Source organism: Notothenia rossii (assembly GCF_949606895.1).
Source record: "Notothenia rossii genome assembly, chromosome: 3".
NCBI lineage: Eukaryota > Metazoa > Chordata > Actinopteri > Perciformes > Nototheniidae > Notothenia > Notothenia rossii.
Genome location: NC_136901.1, coordinates 581,281 through 601,108, shown reverse-complemented (window position 1 = coordinate 601,108; position 19,828 = coordinate 581,281). Strand labels below are relative to the sequence as shown.

Genomic DNA, 19,828 nt, shown 5'->3' with positions numbered 1-19,828 from the left:
ACGGGAAGCGATCAGGGTGAACTCAAAAAGCGAAGCGTTTCCAAGTAATGTCTGTCCCCTCAGCGCGGACTGACAGGTAGATACAATGCAGTGTGTGAACATTAGGGTTTTATTTAAAATATAGTTAAAGAATAAGTTTTAAACGGTAGATAAATTAAACTTGTAGTACATATTGGGAAACAATAACATTATTAAAACATTATTAAAGCCGAAAATCTGCCTTATAAACCAAACTCAGGGCGTTATCGAGACATTTAATGACTACGGCACCCGGTGAGGGACTATAATGAAAGAAACGAGTTACAATGCGAAAGTGGAATAGCAATGCTAGCATAATGCAAGACATATTAAGCTCTTTATGTTGAATAAACGTTACAAATACAGAAACCATCCAGTGGTTTTTAACGTGAATGATTCCCGGTGGACCTGCAGCTGTTAGCGAAGCTTTAATTAAACAGCCCTGCTTGTTTTTAGCTTCAGAGCTAACAGGCTAGCAGCTGAGATGGAGGAATGTCAGTTAGATCCGCAAGAAGTGGGTAAGAAACATCTCTTTTAATGCTTTTTAACTTAAAACTGCAGGTTTGTTGAGTTTCTGAGTCTTCATGTAGTTCTTTTGGGGTTCGTTTATTCAGTCTGCTGCTGCTAATGTCTCACAACAAACAAAAACAAACAAAAAATAAACAAAATGTGTCAGAAATTAACAAAAATAAACGTCAACATTAACATAATACGCACAGAAAACATGATGACGTCACACCCTATTGATTATATAACGTTTAAGCATGAAATCATGTCTGTAGCGTTTCACACGTGTAGTGCCTAAGGTTCTCCACCAGGGGGCGCCTGTCAGTAGAGAAGCAGCAGCAGTAGAAGAAGACTATACTAATAAAGGGCTGGCTTATCTAAAGCCAGTTGAGTAGCACTTGAAATGTTTGGCTCTATGAAACCTGATGTTCTTATAGGATTCTGTTTTCTTCAAGGTTGTATCTTCCCGGTCGAATGTACTTATTGTAAGTCACTTTGGATAAAAGCGTCAGCTAAATGAAATGTAATGTAATGAATCTGTCATTTAAAATCTATATCAGCAATGAAATACAAAATAATAATACAAATGTAAAGAATTATAATTATTTTTAAACCTCGTTAAATGATAATAAAAATGAATCTAAAATAGTGTTTTGTGATTTTAAATGGTCCTGTTTGTGTTTCAGAGGAGGCCAAGGCGTTCTGGGCGGAGGAGGACGTGGACCAGGTGTTCGACGGAGTCTACGATTACCTGGATCACCTGAAGAGAGTCCTGAAGAAGAACACCGCCACAGATAAAGGTAACGCGTCTCTTCTTCTGTGGTACCACACATCACTTCCTGTTGTAGTGAGCTGACTTCCTGTCCTGTGTTCAGAGTTCGTTCAGGGCCTGAAGCTCCTCGAGGTCCTGAACTCTCCTCCAATCGAGGGCCAGGACGCCTCTGTGGTCCAGGTGGTCATCGGATCAGGTAGTCACGCTCTTATTCTGGAAATTACGCTCTTATTCTGAAAATCACGCTTTTATTCTGAAAATCATGCTCTTACTCTGAAATCCTGCCTTTATTCTGAAAATCACGCTCTTATTTTGTAAATCATGCTCTTATTCTGAAAATCCTGCTCTTATTCTGAAATCACACTTTTATTCTGAAAATCATGCTCTTATTCTGAAATCCTTCCTTTATTCTGAAAATCACGCTCTTATTCTGAAATCCAGCCTTTATTCTGAAAATCACGCTCTTATTCTGAAAATCCTGCTCTTATTCTGTAAATCATGCTGTTTTTCTGAAAACCCTGCTCTTATTCTGAAATCACACTTTTATTCTGAAAATCATGCTCTTACTCCGAAATCCTGCCTTTATTCTGAAAATCACGCTCTTATTTTGTAAATCATGCTCTTATTCTGAAAATCCTGCTCTTATTCTGAAATCACACTTTTATTCTGAAAATCATGCTCTTATTCTGAAATCCTGCCTTTATTCTGAAAATCACGCTCTTATTCTGAAATCCAGCCTTTATTCTGAAAATCACGCTCTTATTCTGAAAATCCTGCTCTTATTCTGTAAATCATGCTCTTATTCTGAAAATCATGCTCTTATTCTGAATTCTTGCCTTTATTCTGAAAATCACGCTCTTATTCTGAAATCTTGCCTTTATTCTGAAAATCACGCTCTTATTCTGTATATAACTGGTATTTTTGTCTTTTGGCGGTGCCTTCCTGTCCAGATGAGCTCCCCCCCCCTGAGTTCTCCCCTGACTCCTCCCCCCTTGGCCCCCCCGCTGAGGAGCTGCTGCCCCCCCTCTACCTGCCGCACACATGCAGCAAGGTGAACATAATAATAATCATTAATAATAAGATATAATATATATTTTATATAATAGCTGTGTTTCTCCCTGCAGTCCTGCATGCCCAGCTTACCCAGCATGCCTCAGTGCACCCCTGCGTTCTGGGGTCAAAACCCCCTGAAGGTGCCGCTGCTCTGCGGCTTTAAGAGGCTGACCTCCGTGAAGATGTCATCGGGGGCGGAGCCTGAGAAAGGGGGCGGGGACGTCCTGTACAAGGCGCCATGCGGGAAGAGCCTGAGTAACCATGATGACGTGATGCACTTCCTGTTGGCGTCCGAGAGCTACGACATCCTGCAGGTCGGTGCAAAACACAGAGAGAACTACAAAACACACAGAGAGAACTACAAAATACACAGAGAACTACAAAACACACAGAGAGAACTACAAAATACACAGAGAACTACAAAACACACAGAGAGAACTACAAAACACACAGAGAACTACAAAACAGAGAGAGCTGAAGTTACCTACTGTAACCCCAGCTTCTATGAGTATAGGCGTAGCCCTCTAAGGCTATCGCTATTGGGTAATCCTCCTGCGCAGCACTGAAACACTTGTAGTCCACGCCCACCCGCAAGGTGGGCCCCCCCCTCGGGCTCCTTCCGGTATAAATAGGAAGGAGGCCCGACAATCTGCTCCCTCTTTTCTTCAGCTATTCGTGGAGCCAGTGGGGCCCAGCACTTAGAGGGCCAATACTCATAGAACTGGGGTTACGGTAGGTAACCTCAGTTCTCTCTCGTATATGGCTTCGCCCTCTAAAGGCCCTGACACACCAGGCAGTCACCAGAGAACTCGCCGACGCTGACGCCGACTGTTGCGTCAGCGTGTTCTCCTGCGTCTTGGCCATGACACAGACACACCTGCTCAATAACACCCCATGCCTGTTGCGCCATGCGTAATGGAGCATCACCGTCCCTGGAATATAGCATAACATGAATATTCTCCATGAGGGACGAAGGCTGGGAACAATACATACCTGCCGCTGAGAGAAGTAGAGACGAAGGTCACACTCTGCCCAGTGACAAAAAGAGGGGGAACAGCAGCTCTCTGCGTGCAGACAGGAGAGCACAGCTGGATCCCTGACGTCTCTCACTCTGACAGGACACTCCGTACAGGGTGTGTCAGAGAGGAATGGGAGACATCCCTTAAATACAATTGAATCAATGAACAGGGGGAAGACCAAGATGCAGCAGTGCAAATGTCTTCCACTGACGTTCCTCCGTGCCAAGTCGGGGAGGAGGACCTTCCTCTGGTGGAGAGCGCTCTGATGTTCTCCGGGGGCTCCACCCCAGAGGAGACACATGCCTGTGACACAGCCTCACACAGCCAGTGTGAAGCCGCTGTGCAGACAGAGGCTGCCCGATCGAGCGCTCTCTATAGTGCACAAACAGGCGGCTGAGAACTTCTTCCTCTGACCTGTGAGGAGGGGGGGAGAAGCCCCCCAAGGTGATCACTCTCCTGTGATGACCTTTGGCATGAAGCCGGGTTAGGGCGTCAAACAGCTGAGCTGCATCTCCTTGGATCCGGAGGCCTGACGGAGCCCCAGAGAGAGCAGACACATCACTCACCCTTTAGCTGATAGAGCCTAAAGTAATACTACTTTGTCTGACACCAGTTTAAGGGGAACCTGGTCTAAAGGCTCAAATGGGGCTTTGCTTAGTGCGCGTGACACAGGTCTGAGTCTCCGTACTCCTCCATAACACGCTGCTGCGCTCTGCGAGCCCCTCGGTTCAATTCTCCGGGAATATACGTTGCTCTGATGAGAGCAACGTGTGAGCGCGCCCAGAACAGCAGCCGCCTGGCTGCGTTCAGAAGCTGGCAGATCGTACTCCTCCCTGGAGATTCAGGTAGGCTGCGTGGCACATGTCTGATTGTACAGCAACGGGGCGACTCCCCCGTTATTTTCCGCTTTTAGATTTAGAAAATAGCGGAGTAAAAACTGCGCAAGACATAGCTTCTGGGAGGACAGGAGTGTTTCCTGTATCCCATTGAACTACACGTGCTACCCTTGCTACATAATCGGCATCCATTTTGGCAATAGTGGAGAAGAACCGGGCTTTTTTGCTTTGTATGTCGGGGGCGGGAGATTCATGTGATTGGTTGTTGGTCGCGTTGCTCGCGATTACTCCCCAAGCTTCAGACACGCCAAGCGTCAACGCACGCTGCTGTGTGGAACCTCCTGATGGCCGGGAAGCGTGGCCAGATCGGGTCACTCCTGACCGTCTGCCCGCGAAAAAACTCTGGTCATGTCGTCCGGAGCACACCTCTCCTGAGCTTGGGGAACGGGGAGATCTCTGCAGTATGATCTCCGGCAGTTCCCCTAGGATGCCACCTATCGCCTGTAGCGCTGTGGTGACGGAGAGGGGGAAAGCATGTTCGGCCGCCAAGCTGGCACCCAGCTCCGACTCTGTCTCCCCCGTCCGGGGGAGAGGAGGGGGGAGAGAACCGAACGGTGAACCGTGGAGGGAGGCGGGGCAGGAGTTGTCGGACTCCTACCCGGCACTCGGCCCCAGGGACACGAGGCCCCGTCCGCGGGCTCGTAAGCCTGCACGGGCCAATCGTCCTCCTCGGCCGCAGCAGCAAGAGCGTCCGCTCTCCGCTTCCTGTCGCCCGAGGGGAGACGGGCGCAGTGTGTGCTACCTGCTGGTTTAGAGCCGCGTACGCGTGCTCTGACCCCAGGCAGGATTCAAATACTGTGTGCTGGTCAGAACTCATTATGAACCCAGAGCCACATGAGGGACAATCTCTCACACCATTGTTACTCATGTTTACTCTGCAGCTGAAGTGAAGAAACATTTTTACCAGACCGTGAGCATCAGGCCACCCGATGAACTTATGTTGGTTTTTGGGTTTTGTGCCTAAAATGTTGAGATGGGAGCAGTTTATCTAAAGTGCACTCCTCTCTGTTATGAAGAAAGATCCGGAACAATTTAACATGGGAATCAATTGGGAGCTAGCTGGACTTTTCTCTCTTCATGCCCTCAAGAGGCATTTTGTTTAATAGTTTTTCTTAATTTTTTTAAATGTTCCAACCTAGGAGAGGTTTTCCTACGTTTTTCATGAACACATATGTCCGAGGAGTGTAGGGTTTGGGAATTATGGCAAGTCTAAAATATTTTTGGGGGAGAATTTTAAGCACTGCTCCAATCTGTTTTGAGATCAAATCTGAAAAAGGCCTCTCTACCGAGCTCCAAACTGAGTTCAATATCTCAAAAAGGGTAAAAGATATCAACAAGAAAAGTCAATTTTGAATAGCTGAAGATCTTGTGATAATTTGAAAGTTGGAATGAAGTGTCTAGCTGAAAGTAAACAGCATTCACACTAAATAGAACTACAAAACACAGAGAGAACTACAAAACACAGAGAGAACTACAAAACAAAGAGAGAACTACAAAACACAGAGAGAACTACAAACCCGTCCTCTTCTGCTTCTCAGATGAACTCCCTCTCTGCTCCTCTCTGTCTTGTCTGAGATAAACACCTGTCTCCCCCCCTCAGGTGGACTTCTTCACCTTTAACCCCCAGGTGCTCCTGGACCCCCCGCCCCTGCGGGGCCCCCGGGGGCCGGAGCTGGATCTGAGTCGGGGTTTAGAGGCGACGCCCGTCCAGATCCTCCTGGGAGGGGCCCCCCCTCCCATCTTCCGCTACAGGAAGGAAAGATGGCCGCACGGCTGCTTCCTGTCTCGCAGCCCGGACCTGTTCACTTCCTGCTGCGACTGCACCGACGGCTGCAGCCAATCATCGCTCTGCGCCTGTGTCGCCATGACCACCGGGGGGCGGGGCTACAGCCACCACCGTCTGGCTCAGCCCGTCCAATCAGGGTGAGTCTGGGTCAATAACCTTATTTAAAGGTCTCCTATTGTACTGTCTTTAGGCAAGACATGTCTCTGAAGTGTCCTGCTCCAAACCCCAAACAGATCCTTGTAGCCCCCCCCCTCTCTCTCTCAGCTGTTACTAAGGACATGTCTCTGAAGTGTCCTGCTCCAAACCCCAAACAGATCCTTGTAGCCCCCCCCCCTCTCTCTCAGCTGTTACTAAGGACATGTCTCTGAAGTGTCCTGCTCCAAACCCCAAACAGATCCTTGTAGCCCCCCCCCCTCTCTTCCAGCTGTTACTAAGGACATGTCTCTGAAGTGTCCTGCTCCAAACCCCAAACAGATCATTGTAGCCCCCCCCCCTCTCTTTCAGCTGTTACTAAGGACATGTCTCTGAAGTGTCCTGCTCCAAACCCCAAACAGATCCTTGTAGCCCCCCCCCCCTCTCTTTCAGCTGTTACTAAGGACATGTCTCTGAAGTGTCCTGCTCCAAACCCCAAACAGATCCTTGTAGCGCCCCCCCCTCTCTTCCAGCTGTTACTAAGGACATATCTCTGAAGTGTCCTGCTCCAAACCCCAAACAGATCCTTGTAGCCCCCCCCCCTCTTCCAGCTGTTACTAAGGACATGTCTCTGAAGTGTCCTGCTCCAAACCCCAAACAGATCCTTGTAGCCCCCCCCCCCTCTTCCAGCTGTTACTAAGGACATGTCTCTGAAGTGTCCTGCTCCAAACCCCAAACAGATCCTTGTAGCCCCCCCCCCTCTCTCTTCCAGCTGTTACTAAGGACATGTCTCTGAAGTGTCCTGCTCCAAACCCCAAACAGATCCTTGTAGCCCCCCCCCCCCTCTCTTCCAGCTGTTACTAAGGACATGTCTCTGAAGTGTCCTGCTCCAAACCCCAAACAGATCCTTGTAGCCCCCCCCCTCTCTTCCAGCTGTTACTAAGGACATGTCTCTGAAGTGTCCTGCTCCAAACCCCAAACAGATCCTTGTAGCCCCCCCCCTCTCTTCCAGCTGTTACTAAGGACATGTCTCTGAAGTGTCCTGCTCCAAACCCCAAACAGATCCTTGTAGCCCCCCCCCCCCTCTCTTCCAGCTGTTCCTAAGGACATGTCTCTGAAGTGTCCTGCTCCAAACCCCAAACAGATCCTTGTAGCCCCCCCCCCCCTCTCTCCCAGCTGTTACTAAGGACATGTCTCTGAAGTGTCCTGCTCCAAACCCCAAACAGATCCTTGTAGCCCCCCCCCCTCTCTTCCAGCTGTTACTAAGGACATGTCTCTGAAGTGTCCTGCTCCAAACCCCAAATAGATCCTTGTAGCCCCCCCCCCTCTCTCCCAGCTGTTACTAAGGACATGTCTCTGAAGTGTCCTGCTCCAAACCCCAAACAGATCCTTGTAGCCCCCCCCCCTCTCTTCCAGCTGTTACTAAGGACATGTCTCTGAAGTGTCCTGCTCCAAACCCCAAACAGATCCTTGTAGCCCCCCCCCCTCTCTTCCAGCTGTTACTAAGGACATGTCTCTGAAGTGTCCTGCTCCAAACCCCAAACAGATCCTTGTAGCCCCCCCCCCCTCTCTTCCAGCTGTTACTAAGGACATGTCTCTGAAGTGTCCTGCTCCAAACCCCAAACAGATCCTTGTAGCCCCCCCCCCTCTCTTCCAGCTGTTACTAAGGACATGTCTCTGAAGTGTCCTGCTCCAAACCCCAAACAGATCCTTGTAGCCCCCCCCCTCTCTTCCAGCTGTTACTAAGGACATGTCTCTGAAGTGTCCTGCTCCAAACCCCAAACAGATCCTTGTAGCCCCCCCCCTCTCTTCCAGCTGTTACTAAGGACATGTCTCTGAAGTGTCCTGCTCCAAACCCCAAACAGATCCTTGTAGCCCCCCCCCTCTCTTCCAGCTGTTACTAAGGACATGTCTCTGAAGTGTCCTGCTCCAAACCCCAAACAGATCCTTGTAGCCCCCCCCCTCTCTTCCAGCTGTTACTAAGGACATGTCTCTGAAGTGTCCTGCTCCAAACCCCAAACAGATCCTTGTAGCCCCCCCCCCCCCTCTCTCAGCTGTTCCTAAAGAGCTGACTCTGGGTCAGTAGCTTCAGAGAGAGAGTAGATCTCATCAAGAGAAACTCAGCTAAATGCTGCCGTGATGAAACTCCACATCATGTTCCAAACCACATCAAGGATCCTCTCTGAAACAGGAAGGAGCTCAAACTCTCTCTCTCTCTCAGGTTTACCACAAGGTGACTTCCTTTTGATTTCCTGCTTCTTCACACAGACTCTCTCCAGTACAGGTTAGCTCTGAGTGTTAGCATGCTAATGTAAACACAGTTATTCAATGTGTTTCAGGCTGTATGAGTGTGGCCCCTGGTGCAGCTGCGTTCGGGGCCCCTGTCAGAACCGACCCGTCCAGCGGGGCCTGAGGGTCCGGCTGCAGGTCTTCAGAGCGGGGGGACGAGGCTGGGGGGTCCGCTGCCGTGACGACGTCGACACGGGGACCTTTATCTGCATCTACGCAGGTAAACAGGAAGAACATAGGGAACTACAACAACACACAGGGAACTACAAACACACACAGGGAACTACAAACACACACACAGGGAACTACAAACACACACAGGGAACTACAAACACACACACAGGGAACTACAAACACACACAGGGAACTACAAACACACACACAGGGAACTACAAACACACACACAGGGAACTACAAACACACACAGGGAACTACAAACACACACAGGGAACTACAAACACACACACAGGGAACTACAAACACACACAGGGAACTACAAACACACACAGGGAACTACAAACACACACACAGGGAACTACAAACACACACACAGGGAACTACAAACACACACAGGGAACTACAAACACACACACAGGGAACTACAAACACACACAGGGAACTACAAACACACACACAGGGAACTACAAACACACACACAGGGAACTACAAACACACACAGGGAACTACAAACACACACAGGGAACTACAAACACACACACAGGGAACTACAAACACACACACAGGGAACTACAAACACACACAGGGAACTACAAACACACACACAGGGAACTACAAACACACACAGGGAACTACAAACACACACAGGGAACTACAAACAAACACACAGGGAACTACAAACACACACAGGGAACTACAAACACACACAGGGAACTACAAACACACACACAGGGAACTACAAACACACACAGGGAACTACAAACACACACACAGGGAACTACAAACACACACACAGGGAACCACAAACACACACAGGGAACTACACACACACACAGGGAACTACAAACACACACAGGGAACTACAAACACACACAGGGAACTACAAACACACACAGGGAACTACAAACACACACACAGGGAACTACAAACACACATAGGGAACTACAAACACACACAGGGAACTACAAACACACACAGGGAACTAAAAACACACACACAGGGAACTACAAACACACACACAGGGAACTACAAACACACACACAGGGAACTACAAACACACACAGGGAACTACAAACACACACAGGGAACTACAAACACACACACAGGGAACTACAAACACACACAGGGAACTACAAACACACACACAGGGAACTACAAACACACACAGGGAACTACAAACACACAAACAGGGAACTACAAACACACACACTCTGAACTACAAACACACACACTGTGAACTACAAACACACACACTGTGAACTACAAACACACACACTGTGAACTACAAACACACAGGGAACTACAAACACACACTGTGAACTACAAACACACACTGTGAACTACAAACACACACAGGGAACTACAAACACACAGGGAACTACAAACACACACTGTGAACTACAAACACACACAGGGAACTACAAACACACACACAGGGAACTACAAACACACACACAGGGAACTACAAACACACGCTGGGAACTACAAACACACACACAGGGAACTACAAACACACACACAGGGAACTACAAACACACACTGGGAACTACAAACACACACACAGGGAACTACAAACACACACACAGGGAACTACAAACACACACACAGGGAACTACAAACACACAGGGAACTACAAACACACACACAGGGAACTACAAACACACACACAGGGAACTACAAACACACAGGGAACTACAAACACACACAGGGAACTACAAACACACAGGGAACTACAAACACACAGGGAACTACAAACACACACACAGGGAACTACAAACACACAGGGAACTACAAACACACAGGGAACTACAAACACACACAGGGAACTACAAACACACAGGGAACTACAAACACACAAGGTACTACAAACACACAAGGTACTACAAACACACACAGGGAACTACAAACACACACAGGGAACTACAAACACACACAGGGAACTACACACACACACACAGGGAACTACAAACACACACAGGGAACTACAAACACACACAGGGAACTACAAACACACACACAGGGAACTACAAACACACACACAGGGAACTACAAACACACACACAGGGAACTACAAACACACACACAGGGAACTACAAACACACACACAGGGAACTACAAACACACACAGGGAACTACAAACACACACACAGGGAACTACAAACACACACACAGGGAACTACAAACACACACGCAGGGAACTACAAACACACACGCAGGGAACTACAAACACACACAGGGAACTACAAACACACACACAGGGAACTACAAACACAGGGAACTACAAACACACACAGGGAACTACAAACACACAGGAAACAACGACGCAGTAGACATGAAGTGTGTGTTTCCGTGTGTGTGTTTACCATGTGTCAATGTGTGTGTGTTTACCATGTGTTAATGTGTGTGTGTTTACCATGTGTCAATGTGTGTGTGTTTACCATGTGTCAATGTGTGTGTGTTTACCATTTGTCAATGTGTGTGTGTTTACCATGTGTTAATGTGTGTGTGTTTACCATGTGTTAATGTGTGTGTGTTTACCATGTGTTAATGTGTGTGTGTTTACCATGTGTCAATGTGTGTGTGTTTACCATGTGTCAATGTGTGTGTTTACCATGTGTTAATGTGTGTGTGTTTACCATGTGTCAATGTGTGTGTGTTTACCATGTGTCAATGTGTGTGTGTTTACCATTTGTCAATGTGTGTGTGTTTACCATGTGTCAATGTGTGTGTGTTTACCATGTGTTAATGTGTGTGTGTTTACCATGTGTTAATGTGTGTGTGTTTACCATGTGTTAATGTGTGTGTGTTTACCATGTGTTAATGTGTGTGTGTTTACCATGTGTCAATGTGTGTGTGTTTACCATGTGTCAATGTGTGTGTGTTTACCATTTGTCAATGTGTGTGTGTTTACCATGTGTCAATGTGTGTGTGTTTACCATGTGTTAATGTGTGTGTGTTTACCATGTGTTAATGTGTGTGTGTTTACCATGTGTTAATGTGTGTGTGTTTACCATGTGTTAATGTGTGTGTGTTTACCATGTGTTAATGTGTGTGTGTTTACCATTTGTCAATGTGTGTGTGTTTATCATGTGTTAATGTGTGTGTGTTTACCATGTGTTAATGTGTGTGTAGGCGTGATGCTGCGCAGGGTGCAGAGCAACCCCCCCCCTCCGAAGCTAACGAGGGCCGACCTGCCATCAGACGACGAGGTGGAGCTGGTCACTGAGTGGCTTCCCCCCCACCAGGGATCCCCCCCCCTGCACGTCCCCGTCATACAGAGGCCCCCCACAGGGCAGGAGGTCAGCTGTCTTAATGTTGTTGTTGTTGTTGTTGTTGTGTTAAATTGAGTTCTGTTTCTGAGGTCAGCTGTGTTTATCTGCAGGCGACTGAGGCCCCGCCCCCATCCTCAGGTGAGTCAGGTGACCCGGAGGCGGGGGTCAGGAAGAGCCAGAAGAAGAGAGCTCTGCAGACGGAGGACGTTTACTTCCTGGACGCCAGCAAGGAGGGCAACGTGGCACGCTTCATCAACGTGAGGGAACTACAAACACACACAGGGAACTACAAACACACACAGGGAACTACAAACACACACAGGGAACTACAAACACACACACAGGGAACTACAAACACAGCGAACTACAAACACAGGGAACTACAAACACACACAGGAAACTACAAACACACACAGGAAACTACAAACACACAGGGAACTACAAACACACAGGAAACTACAAACACACACACAGGGAACTACAAACACACACAGGGAACTACAAACACACAGGAAACTACAAACACACAGGGAACTACAAACACAGGGAACTACAAACACAGGGAACTACAAACACAGGGAACTACAAACACACACAGGAAACTACAAACACACACAGGGAACTACAAACACAGCGAACTACAAACACAGGGAACTACAAACACACACAGGAAACTACAAACACACAGGGAACTACAAACACAGGAAACTACAAACACACACATGGAACTACAAACACACAGAGAACTACAAACACAGGAAACTACAAACACAGGGAACTACAAACGCAGGGGAACTACAAACGCAGGGGAACTACAAACACAGGGAACTACAAACACACACAGGGAACTTCAAACACAGGGAACTACAAACACACACAGGGAACTACAAACACAGGGAACTACAAACACACACAGGAAACTACAAACACAGGGAACTACAAACACACACAGGGAACTTCAAACACAGGGAACTACAAACACACACAGGAAACTACAAAGACAGGGAACTACAAACACACACAGGAAACTTCAAACACAGGGAACTACAAACACACACAGGAAACTACAAACACAGGAAACTACAAACACACACAGGAAACTACAAACACAGGAAACTACAAACACACACAGGGAACTACAAACACAGGGAACTACAAACACACACGGGGAACTACAAACACAGTGAACTACAAACACACACATGGAACTACAAACACACACAGGGAACTACAAACACAGGGAACTACAAACACACACAGGGAACTAGAAACACACACAGGGAACTACAAACACAGGAAACTACAAACACAGGGAACTACAAACACAGGGAACTACAAACACACACAGGGAACTACAAACACAGGGAACTACAAACACACACAGGGAACTACAAACACAGGAAACTACAAACACAGGGAACTACAAACACACACAGGGAACTACCAACACGGGGAACTACAAACACACACAGGGAACTACAAACACAGGGAACTACAAACACACACAGGGAACTACAAACACACACAGGGAACTACCAACACAGGGAACTACAAACACACACAGGGAACTACAAACACAGGGAACTACAAACACACACAGGGAACTACAAACACAGGGAACTACAAACACAGGAAACTACAAACACACACAGGAAACTACAAACACACAGGAAACTACAAACACACAGGAAACTACAAACACACACAGGAAACTACAAACACACAGGAAACTACAAACACACAGGGAACTACAAACACACACAGGAAACTACAAACACACAGGAAACTACAAACACACACAGGAAACTACAAACACACAGAAAACTACAAATACGTAAAAGAAACACAGAAAAGTACTAAAGAATGAGGAAAACATATACAAAAATAAAAAAAAACTACAAAAGAACTTCAAATAAAAATAAAAAGAATATATATTTTCAAAATAAAAGCCTCTATCTTTCCTCTGTAACCTTTCAGCACAGCTGTGATCCCAACCTGTTCGTCCAGAACGTTTTCATCGACTCCCACGACCCGGGGTTCCCCGTCATCGCCTTCTTCACCAGCAGGTGAGGAGGAGGAAGAGGAAGAGGAAGATGATGATGATGATGATGATTGTTGTTTATATGAACTCCTCCTCTCTCTCAGGGTGGTGAAGGCAGGCTCGGAGCTGACCTGGGATTACTCCTCCTCCTCTGGAGCAGAAAGTAGTCCCGGAGCAGAAAGTAGTCCCGGAGCAGAAAGTAGTCCCGGTGCTGTGTGTCTCTGCGGCAGCGAGGCGTGCCGCGGTCGCTTCATGGTGGGAGATCAGCTGTGTGACTCCTGTGAGGTCGAAGGTCACACTCAGTGACCCCCCGCCCCTACCGGTTCAAACCTCTGCATTCTTTTTATACTCTGAAATAAATGCACTCTATTTTGAGAATGACTTTCTGGCTGTTTTTTTTTTTAAAGGTTTCTGTGGTGTGTGTTTACTTTTAAGGAGAAATGTTTTATTTTGAAACTCCATTAAAGGAATACTCTCATTTTTGATCTATGACTAAATATATATTTTTTAAAATCCTTTGAGCATCCTTTTATGCTTTAAAATGATCTATAGTGGGAAATGTTTTAAAATAAAGGGACTTTATTCTTGTAATATTGGGATTCATATTGAAACATTTTATTCTTTATTCTGTTCTATCTCAGCTGCTCTTATTTTGAAATTCCAACACGGACATCGACAGTTCTGTCACTCCGGCTCTTATTGTGGAACTCTGGGTGTTTCTCAATGTCCAGGAAGGATGCTCCAGAGCCACTATTTCAAGCATACTACGTCATCGAGTGCCGCCGAAGGACTGTTCCAATGTCCAGCATACTCGGAGTTCTACCGAGGTCGCTGCCCTTCGTAGCGAAAAATGTCACAATTGCACATATGTATTGCACGGACCAATTTCCCAAAATCTGTGGCGAAAATGTAAGGCGGGGCCTCTCGTATGAAGCACACCCGCACACTTGCTCGCCTATTCCACTCTTTGTTTTCCTAATGCCAGGAAGGATTCTTGCCCCGCTTCTGAATGAAGTGACTCGGAAGACATCTTATTGTGAAACTCTCATGTTGTTTACCTGTAGCTCCTCCTCTTCCTCCTCCAGACTCTTATTGTGAAACTCTCATGTTGTTTACCTGTAGCTCCTCCTCTTCCTCCTCCAGACTCTTATTGTGAAACTCTCATGTTGTTTACCTGCAGCTCCTCCTCTTCCTCCTCCAGACTCTTATTGTGAAACTCTCATGTTGTTTACCTGTAGCTCCTCCTCTTCCTCCTCCAGACTCTTATTGTGAAACTCTCATGTTGTTTACCTCCAGCTCCTCCTCTTCCTCCTCCAGACTCTTATTGTGAAACTCTCATGTTGTTTACCTGTAGCTCCTCCTCTTCCTCCTCCAGACTCTTATTGTGAAACTCTCATGTTGTTTACCTGCAGCTCCTCCTCTTCCTCCTCCAGACTCTTATTGTGAAACTCTCATGTTGTTTACCTGTAGCTCCTCCTCTTCCTCCTCCAGACTCTTATTGTGAAACTCTCATGTTGTTTACCTGCAGCTCCTCCTCTTCCTCCTCCAGACTCTTATTGTGAAACTCTCATGTTGTTTACCTGTAGCTCCTCCTCTTCCTCCTCCAGACTCTTATTGTGAAACTCTCATGTTGTTTACCTCCAGCTCCTCCTCTTCCTCCTCCAGACTCTTATTGTGAAACTCTCATGTTGTTTACATGTAGCTCCTCCTCTTCCTCCTCCAGATTCTTATTAAGAAACTCTCATGTTGTTTACCTGTAGCTCCTCCTCTTCCTCCTCCAGACTCTTATTGTGAAACTCTCATGTTGTTTACCTCCAGCTCCTCCTCTTCCTCCTCCAGACTCTTATTGTGAAACTCTCATGTTGTTTACATGTAGCTCCTCCTCTTCCTCCTCCAGACTCTTATTGTGAAACTCTCATGTTGTTTACCTGTAGCTCCTCCTCTTCCTCCTTCAGACTCTTATTGTGAAACTCTCATAATGTTTACCTCCAGCTCCTCCTCTTCCTCCTCCAGACTCTTATTTTGAAACTCATGTTGTTTACCTGTAGCTCCTCCTCTTCCTCCTCCAGACTCTTATTGTGAAACTCTCATGTTGTTTACCTGTAGCTCCTCCTCTTCCTCCTCCAGACTCTTATTGTGAAACTCTCATGTTGTTTACCTGTAGCTCCTCCTCTTCCTCCTTCAGACTCTTATTGTGAAACTCTCATGTTGTTTACCTGTAGCTCCTCCTCTTTCTCCTCCAGACTCTTATTGTGAAACTCTCATGTTGTTTACCTGTAGCTCCTCCTCTTCCTCCTCCAGACTCTTATTGTGAAACTCTCATGTTGTTTACCTGTAGCTCCTCCTCTTCCTCCTCCAGACTCTTATTGTGAAACTCTCATGTTGTTTACCTGTAGCTCCTCCTCTTCCTCCTTCAGACTCTTATTGTGAAACTCTCATGTTGTTTACCTGTAGCTCCTCCTCTTTCTCCTCCAGATTCTTATTGTGAAACTCTCATGTTGTTTACCTGTAGCTCCTCCTCTTCCTCCTCCAGACTCTTATTGTGAAACTCTCATGTTGTTTACCTGTAGCTCCTCCTCTTCCTCCTTCAGACTCTTATTGTGAAACTCTCATGATGTTTACCTGTAGCTCCTCCTCTTCCTCCTTCAGACTCTTATTGTGAAACTCTCTTGTTGTTTACCTGTAGCTCCTCCTCTTCCTCCTCCAGACTCTTATTGTGAAACTCTCATGTTGTTTACCTCCAGCCTCTCAGCGACTCTCCTTCAGATCTGACCCGAGAATGAGTGCTGTTTCCCGGCCTGCGTGCTCCCGGTTCTCCCGGTTTTCTTGGTTCTCCCTCCTCCCCCTCCTCTCCCTCCTCTCTCCGGCCTCCTCTCTCCGGATCCCCCCCCACGATGAGGTGGCCCAGGTAGCTCGCTTCGTGGCCCACCAATGTGATTGGGCCTCCATGGCCACCGTCTCGTCTCACAGCCCGCTGATTGGCCGGCCCTTCTCCAACACTTTCTCTGTGAGCGACGGGCCGCGAGGCTCCGGGACCGGGACCCCCTACCTGTACCTGACCCGCATGGAGGTCTCCGTGCAGGACCTGCAGGTAACCCTCACTCGACCTGGGTGTGCACTTAAACACAGGAGTTATAACAATAACACTTTCTTGATCCCGCAGCTAGTTGTAACCCAGCAGCATGCTAACGAGCTGCTCACTGACAGAGCAGTGACACGCTTTATTTACAGGTTAGTAACACACGTGTTGTGAATGATGTAATGTTGCCACGGGAGTGTGTGCTGTTGAAACATCTCTCACACAGACCATCATAATTATAACCCTCGTCTTAAGATATAAAGTCACTTTTCTGTCAACATGTGTTTTTAATCGTACTTTTTAGATTCTAAAAGTAACTTATATGCATTTATATTAATCTGAGGAACCTAATGAATGAATTAAGTGAAAGTTGTTAAAAGTTATAAAACATGTTGTTTATGCAACAGCATGACTCAGCGGTTTCTGCTCTCAGTAGAGGCTTCTCAATTCTTACATTTCCCCTCCTCGACTCCTCTTTCCTCGACTCCTCTCTCCTCGACTACTCCTATCCTCAAGACTTAGTCCCACCCACAGGAGATGCTAGCAGAGGAGTCGAGGAGGGGAACCGAGGAGAGAGGAGTCGAGGAGGGGAAGCAGCAGGCGGTTAGAGAAATGAGAACTCCTCTCCTCTGAGCGGTCATTTTAGAGAGACGTCCATTAATGATGACAGGAGGCACAGCAGCCCTCTGTCTGATGGACTGATGTGTTCATGACCACTTATATATTTACTTTGATTCATTCTCACACACACACACACACACACACACACACACACACACACACACACACACACACACACACACACACACACACACACACACACACACATAAATAAATATATACAATTTCAGATTCAAACAAGTATGAGAGCCAGGGGGTAGCTTGGAGTTGCTATAGCAGCTGATAGGAGTACAGAAGTCACATGATGTCTGAGAGCAGCTGATAGGACGTACAGAAGTCACATGATGTCTGAGAGCAGCTGATGGGACGTACAGAAGTCACATGACGTCTGAGAGCAGCTGATAGGACGTACAGAAGTCACATGACGTCTGAGAGCAGCTGATAGGACGTACAGAAGTCACATGACGTCTGAGAGCAGCTGATAGGACGTACAGAAGTCACATGATGTCTGAGAGCAGCTGATAGGACGTACAGAAGTCACATGATGTCTGAGAGCAGCTGATGGGACGTACAGAAGTCACATGATGTCTGAGAGCAGCTGATGGGACGTACAGAAGTCACATGATGTCTGAGAGCAGCTGATGGGACGTACAGAAGTCACATGACGTCTGAGAGCAGCTGATAGGACGTACAGAAGTCACATGATGTCTGAGAGCAGCTGATAGGACGTACAGAAGTCACATGACGTCTGAGAGCAGCTGATAGGACGTACAGAAGTCACATGACGTCTGAGAGCAGCTGATAGGACGTACAGAAGTCACATGATGTCTGAGAGCAGCTGATAGGACGTACAGAAGTCACATGATGTCTGAGAGCAGCTGATGGGACGTACAGAAGTCACATGATGTCTGAGAGCAGCTGATGGGACGTACAGAAGTCACATGATGTCTGAGAGCAGCTGATGGGACGTACAGAAGTCACATGACGTCTGAGAGCAGCTGATAGGACGTACAGAAGTCACATGACGTCTGAGAGCAGCTGATAGGACGTACAGAAGTCACATGATGTCTGAGAGCAGCTGATAGGACGTACAGAAGTCACATGATGTCTGAGAGCAGCTGATAGGACGTACAGAAGTCACATGACGTCTGAGGTGGAAACACCTGTAAAACATGAGGTCAGACTTTAACCCCCATCATGGAGTCTAGAGAGGTTTCTCAATTAACTAATTTCCCCTCCTCCCCTCCTCTCTCCTCGGTTCCCCTCCTCGAGTCCTCTGCTTGCATCTCCTGTGGGCGGGACTAAGTCTTGAGGATAGGAGTCGAGGATAGGAGTGGAGGAGGGGAAATTAGAGTATTGAGAAACCTCACCTATAGCTTTTACCCATGGGTCCGCTGATGCACAGAGGTCTCTTCCCGATGCCAGTCGATGGGGGAAGGGTTTCCGGGCCCAGTGACTGATACAGAGTGTAGTGCCGCCGTTTGGCCACAACAAATATTTCCCTCAGAGTCCGGCACACTTCCTGGGGGCTTGGTTTTACCTGTACAACTCTCCACAGGTGAACCTGATTGGCTCTGTGTGTACAGGTGAACCTGATTGATTTAATCTGATTGGCTCTGTGTGTACAGGTGAACCTGATTGATTTAATCTGATTGGCTCTGTGTGTACAGGTGAACCCGATTGATTTGGTGCTATATAAATTATTATTATTTTTTAATTTTTTAAATACCATAATATTTGGGGCGCGGGGCTCCGTTTGCGGAGCCCCGCCTCTGATTGCTTGTCTCTGATTGGCTCTCTCTACAGGTGAACCCCGCCTCCTCTCTCTCCATGTCTCTGGCTCAGACTGATTATTGCAGACTGCAGGGCTTCGACCCCCAGAGCCCCCTGTGTGCTCACATCATCCTATCAGGAGACACCGTGGAGGTACACACACACACACACACAGGCCAAAGGCCTTTGCCCGCCTAACCGTTGTTTTTATGGGTGAACCTCCCATTGATTGATGTCAGACATCTCATTTCGTTTTTCTACACCTCTCACTCTCCAAAACCAAACACCCCTTCAAAAGAAAAGCCTATAGATGTAATGCTACTTGAACTCATCCTACTACGTACATCTGATATTTAACTCCTACAGCCTACTCTCAGCTGCACAAACTATTCA

At 47.2% G+C, this 19,828-nt stretch overlaps 2 protein-coding genes across 3 annotated transcripts; both read left to right on the top strand.

Annotated features, from left to right (window-relative positions):
* Positions 1-67: 67 nt before the first annotated feature.
* Positions 68-14,343, top strand: setdb2 (SET domain bifurcated histone lysine methyltransferase 2). 2 transcript variants are annotated; one of them, XM_079671582.1, is made up of 11 exons: positions 68-536; positions 1,212-1,325; positions 1,401-1,493; positions 2,248-2,348; positions 2,404-2,664; positions 5,866-6,188; positions 8,523-8,692; positions 11,782-11,948; positions 12,032-12,178; positions 13,899-13,987; positions 14,067-14,343. In XM_079671582.1, exons 1-11 carry the CDS (start codon positions 503-505, stop codon positions 14,266-14,268), a joined length of 1,701 nt encoding a protein of 566 aa, XP_079527708.1. In that variant the 5' UTR covers positions 68-502; the 3' UTR covers positions 14,269-14,343. The 2 variants fall into 2 exon arrangements, with proteins under 2 accessions (XP_079527708.1, XP_079527709.1); XM_079671583.1 differs by having other exon boundaries at positions 72-536; positions 2,422-2,664.
* Positions 14,344-16,610: 2,267 nt separating this feature from the next.
* creg1 (cellular repressor of E1A-stimulated genes 1) lies at positions 16,611-19,648 on the top strand. The gene is made up of 2 exons (XM_079672960.1): positions 16,611-17,053; positions 19,469-19,648. The coding sequence occupies exons 1-2, from the start codon at positions 16,742-16,744 to the stop codon at positions 19,631-19,633; spliced, it is 477 nt and encodes a 158-aa protein (XP_079529086.1). The 5' UTR covers positions 16,611-16,741; the 3' UTR covers positions 19,634-19,648.
* Positions 19,649-19,828: the final 180 nt, after the last annotated feature.

Coding starts and splice junctions, on each gene's coding strand:
- setdb2 (XM_079671582.1), top strand. CDS start 503: ATGGAGGAATGTCAGTTAGATCCGCAAGAAGTGG. Junction 2,349..2,403: donor TGCCGCACACATGCAGCAAG/GTGAACATAATA, acceptor TTTATATAATAG/CTGTGTTTCTCCCTGCAGTC. Junction 6,189..8,522: donor GCTCAGCCCGTCCAATCAGG/GTGAGTCTGGGT, acceptor AATGTGTTTCAG/GCTGTATGAGTGTGGCCCCT.
- creg1 (XM_079672960.1), top strand. CDS start 16,742: ATGAGTGCTGTTTCCCGGCCTGCGTGCTCCCGGTTCTCCCGGTTTTCT. Junction 17,054..19,468: donor TCTCCGTGCAGGACCTGCAG/GTAACCCTCACT, acceptor CTCTCTCTACAG/GTGAACCCCGCCTCCTCTCT.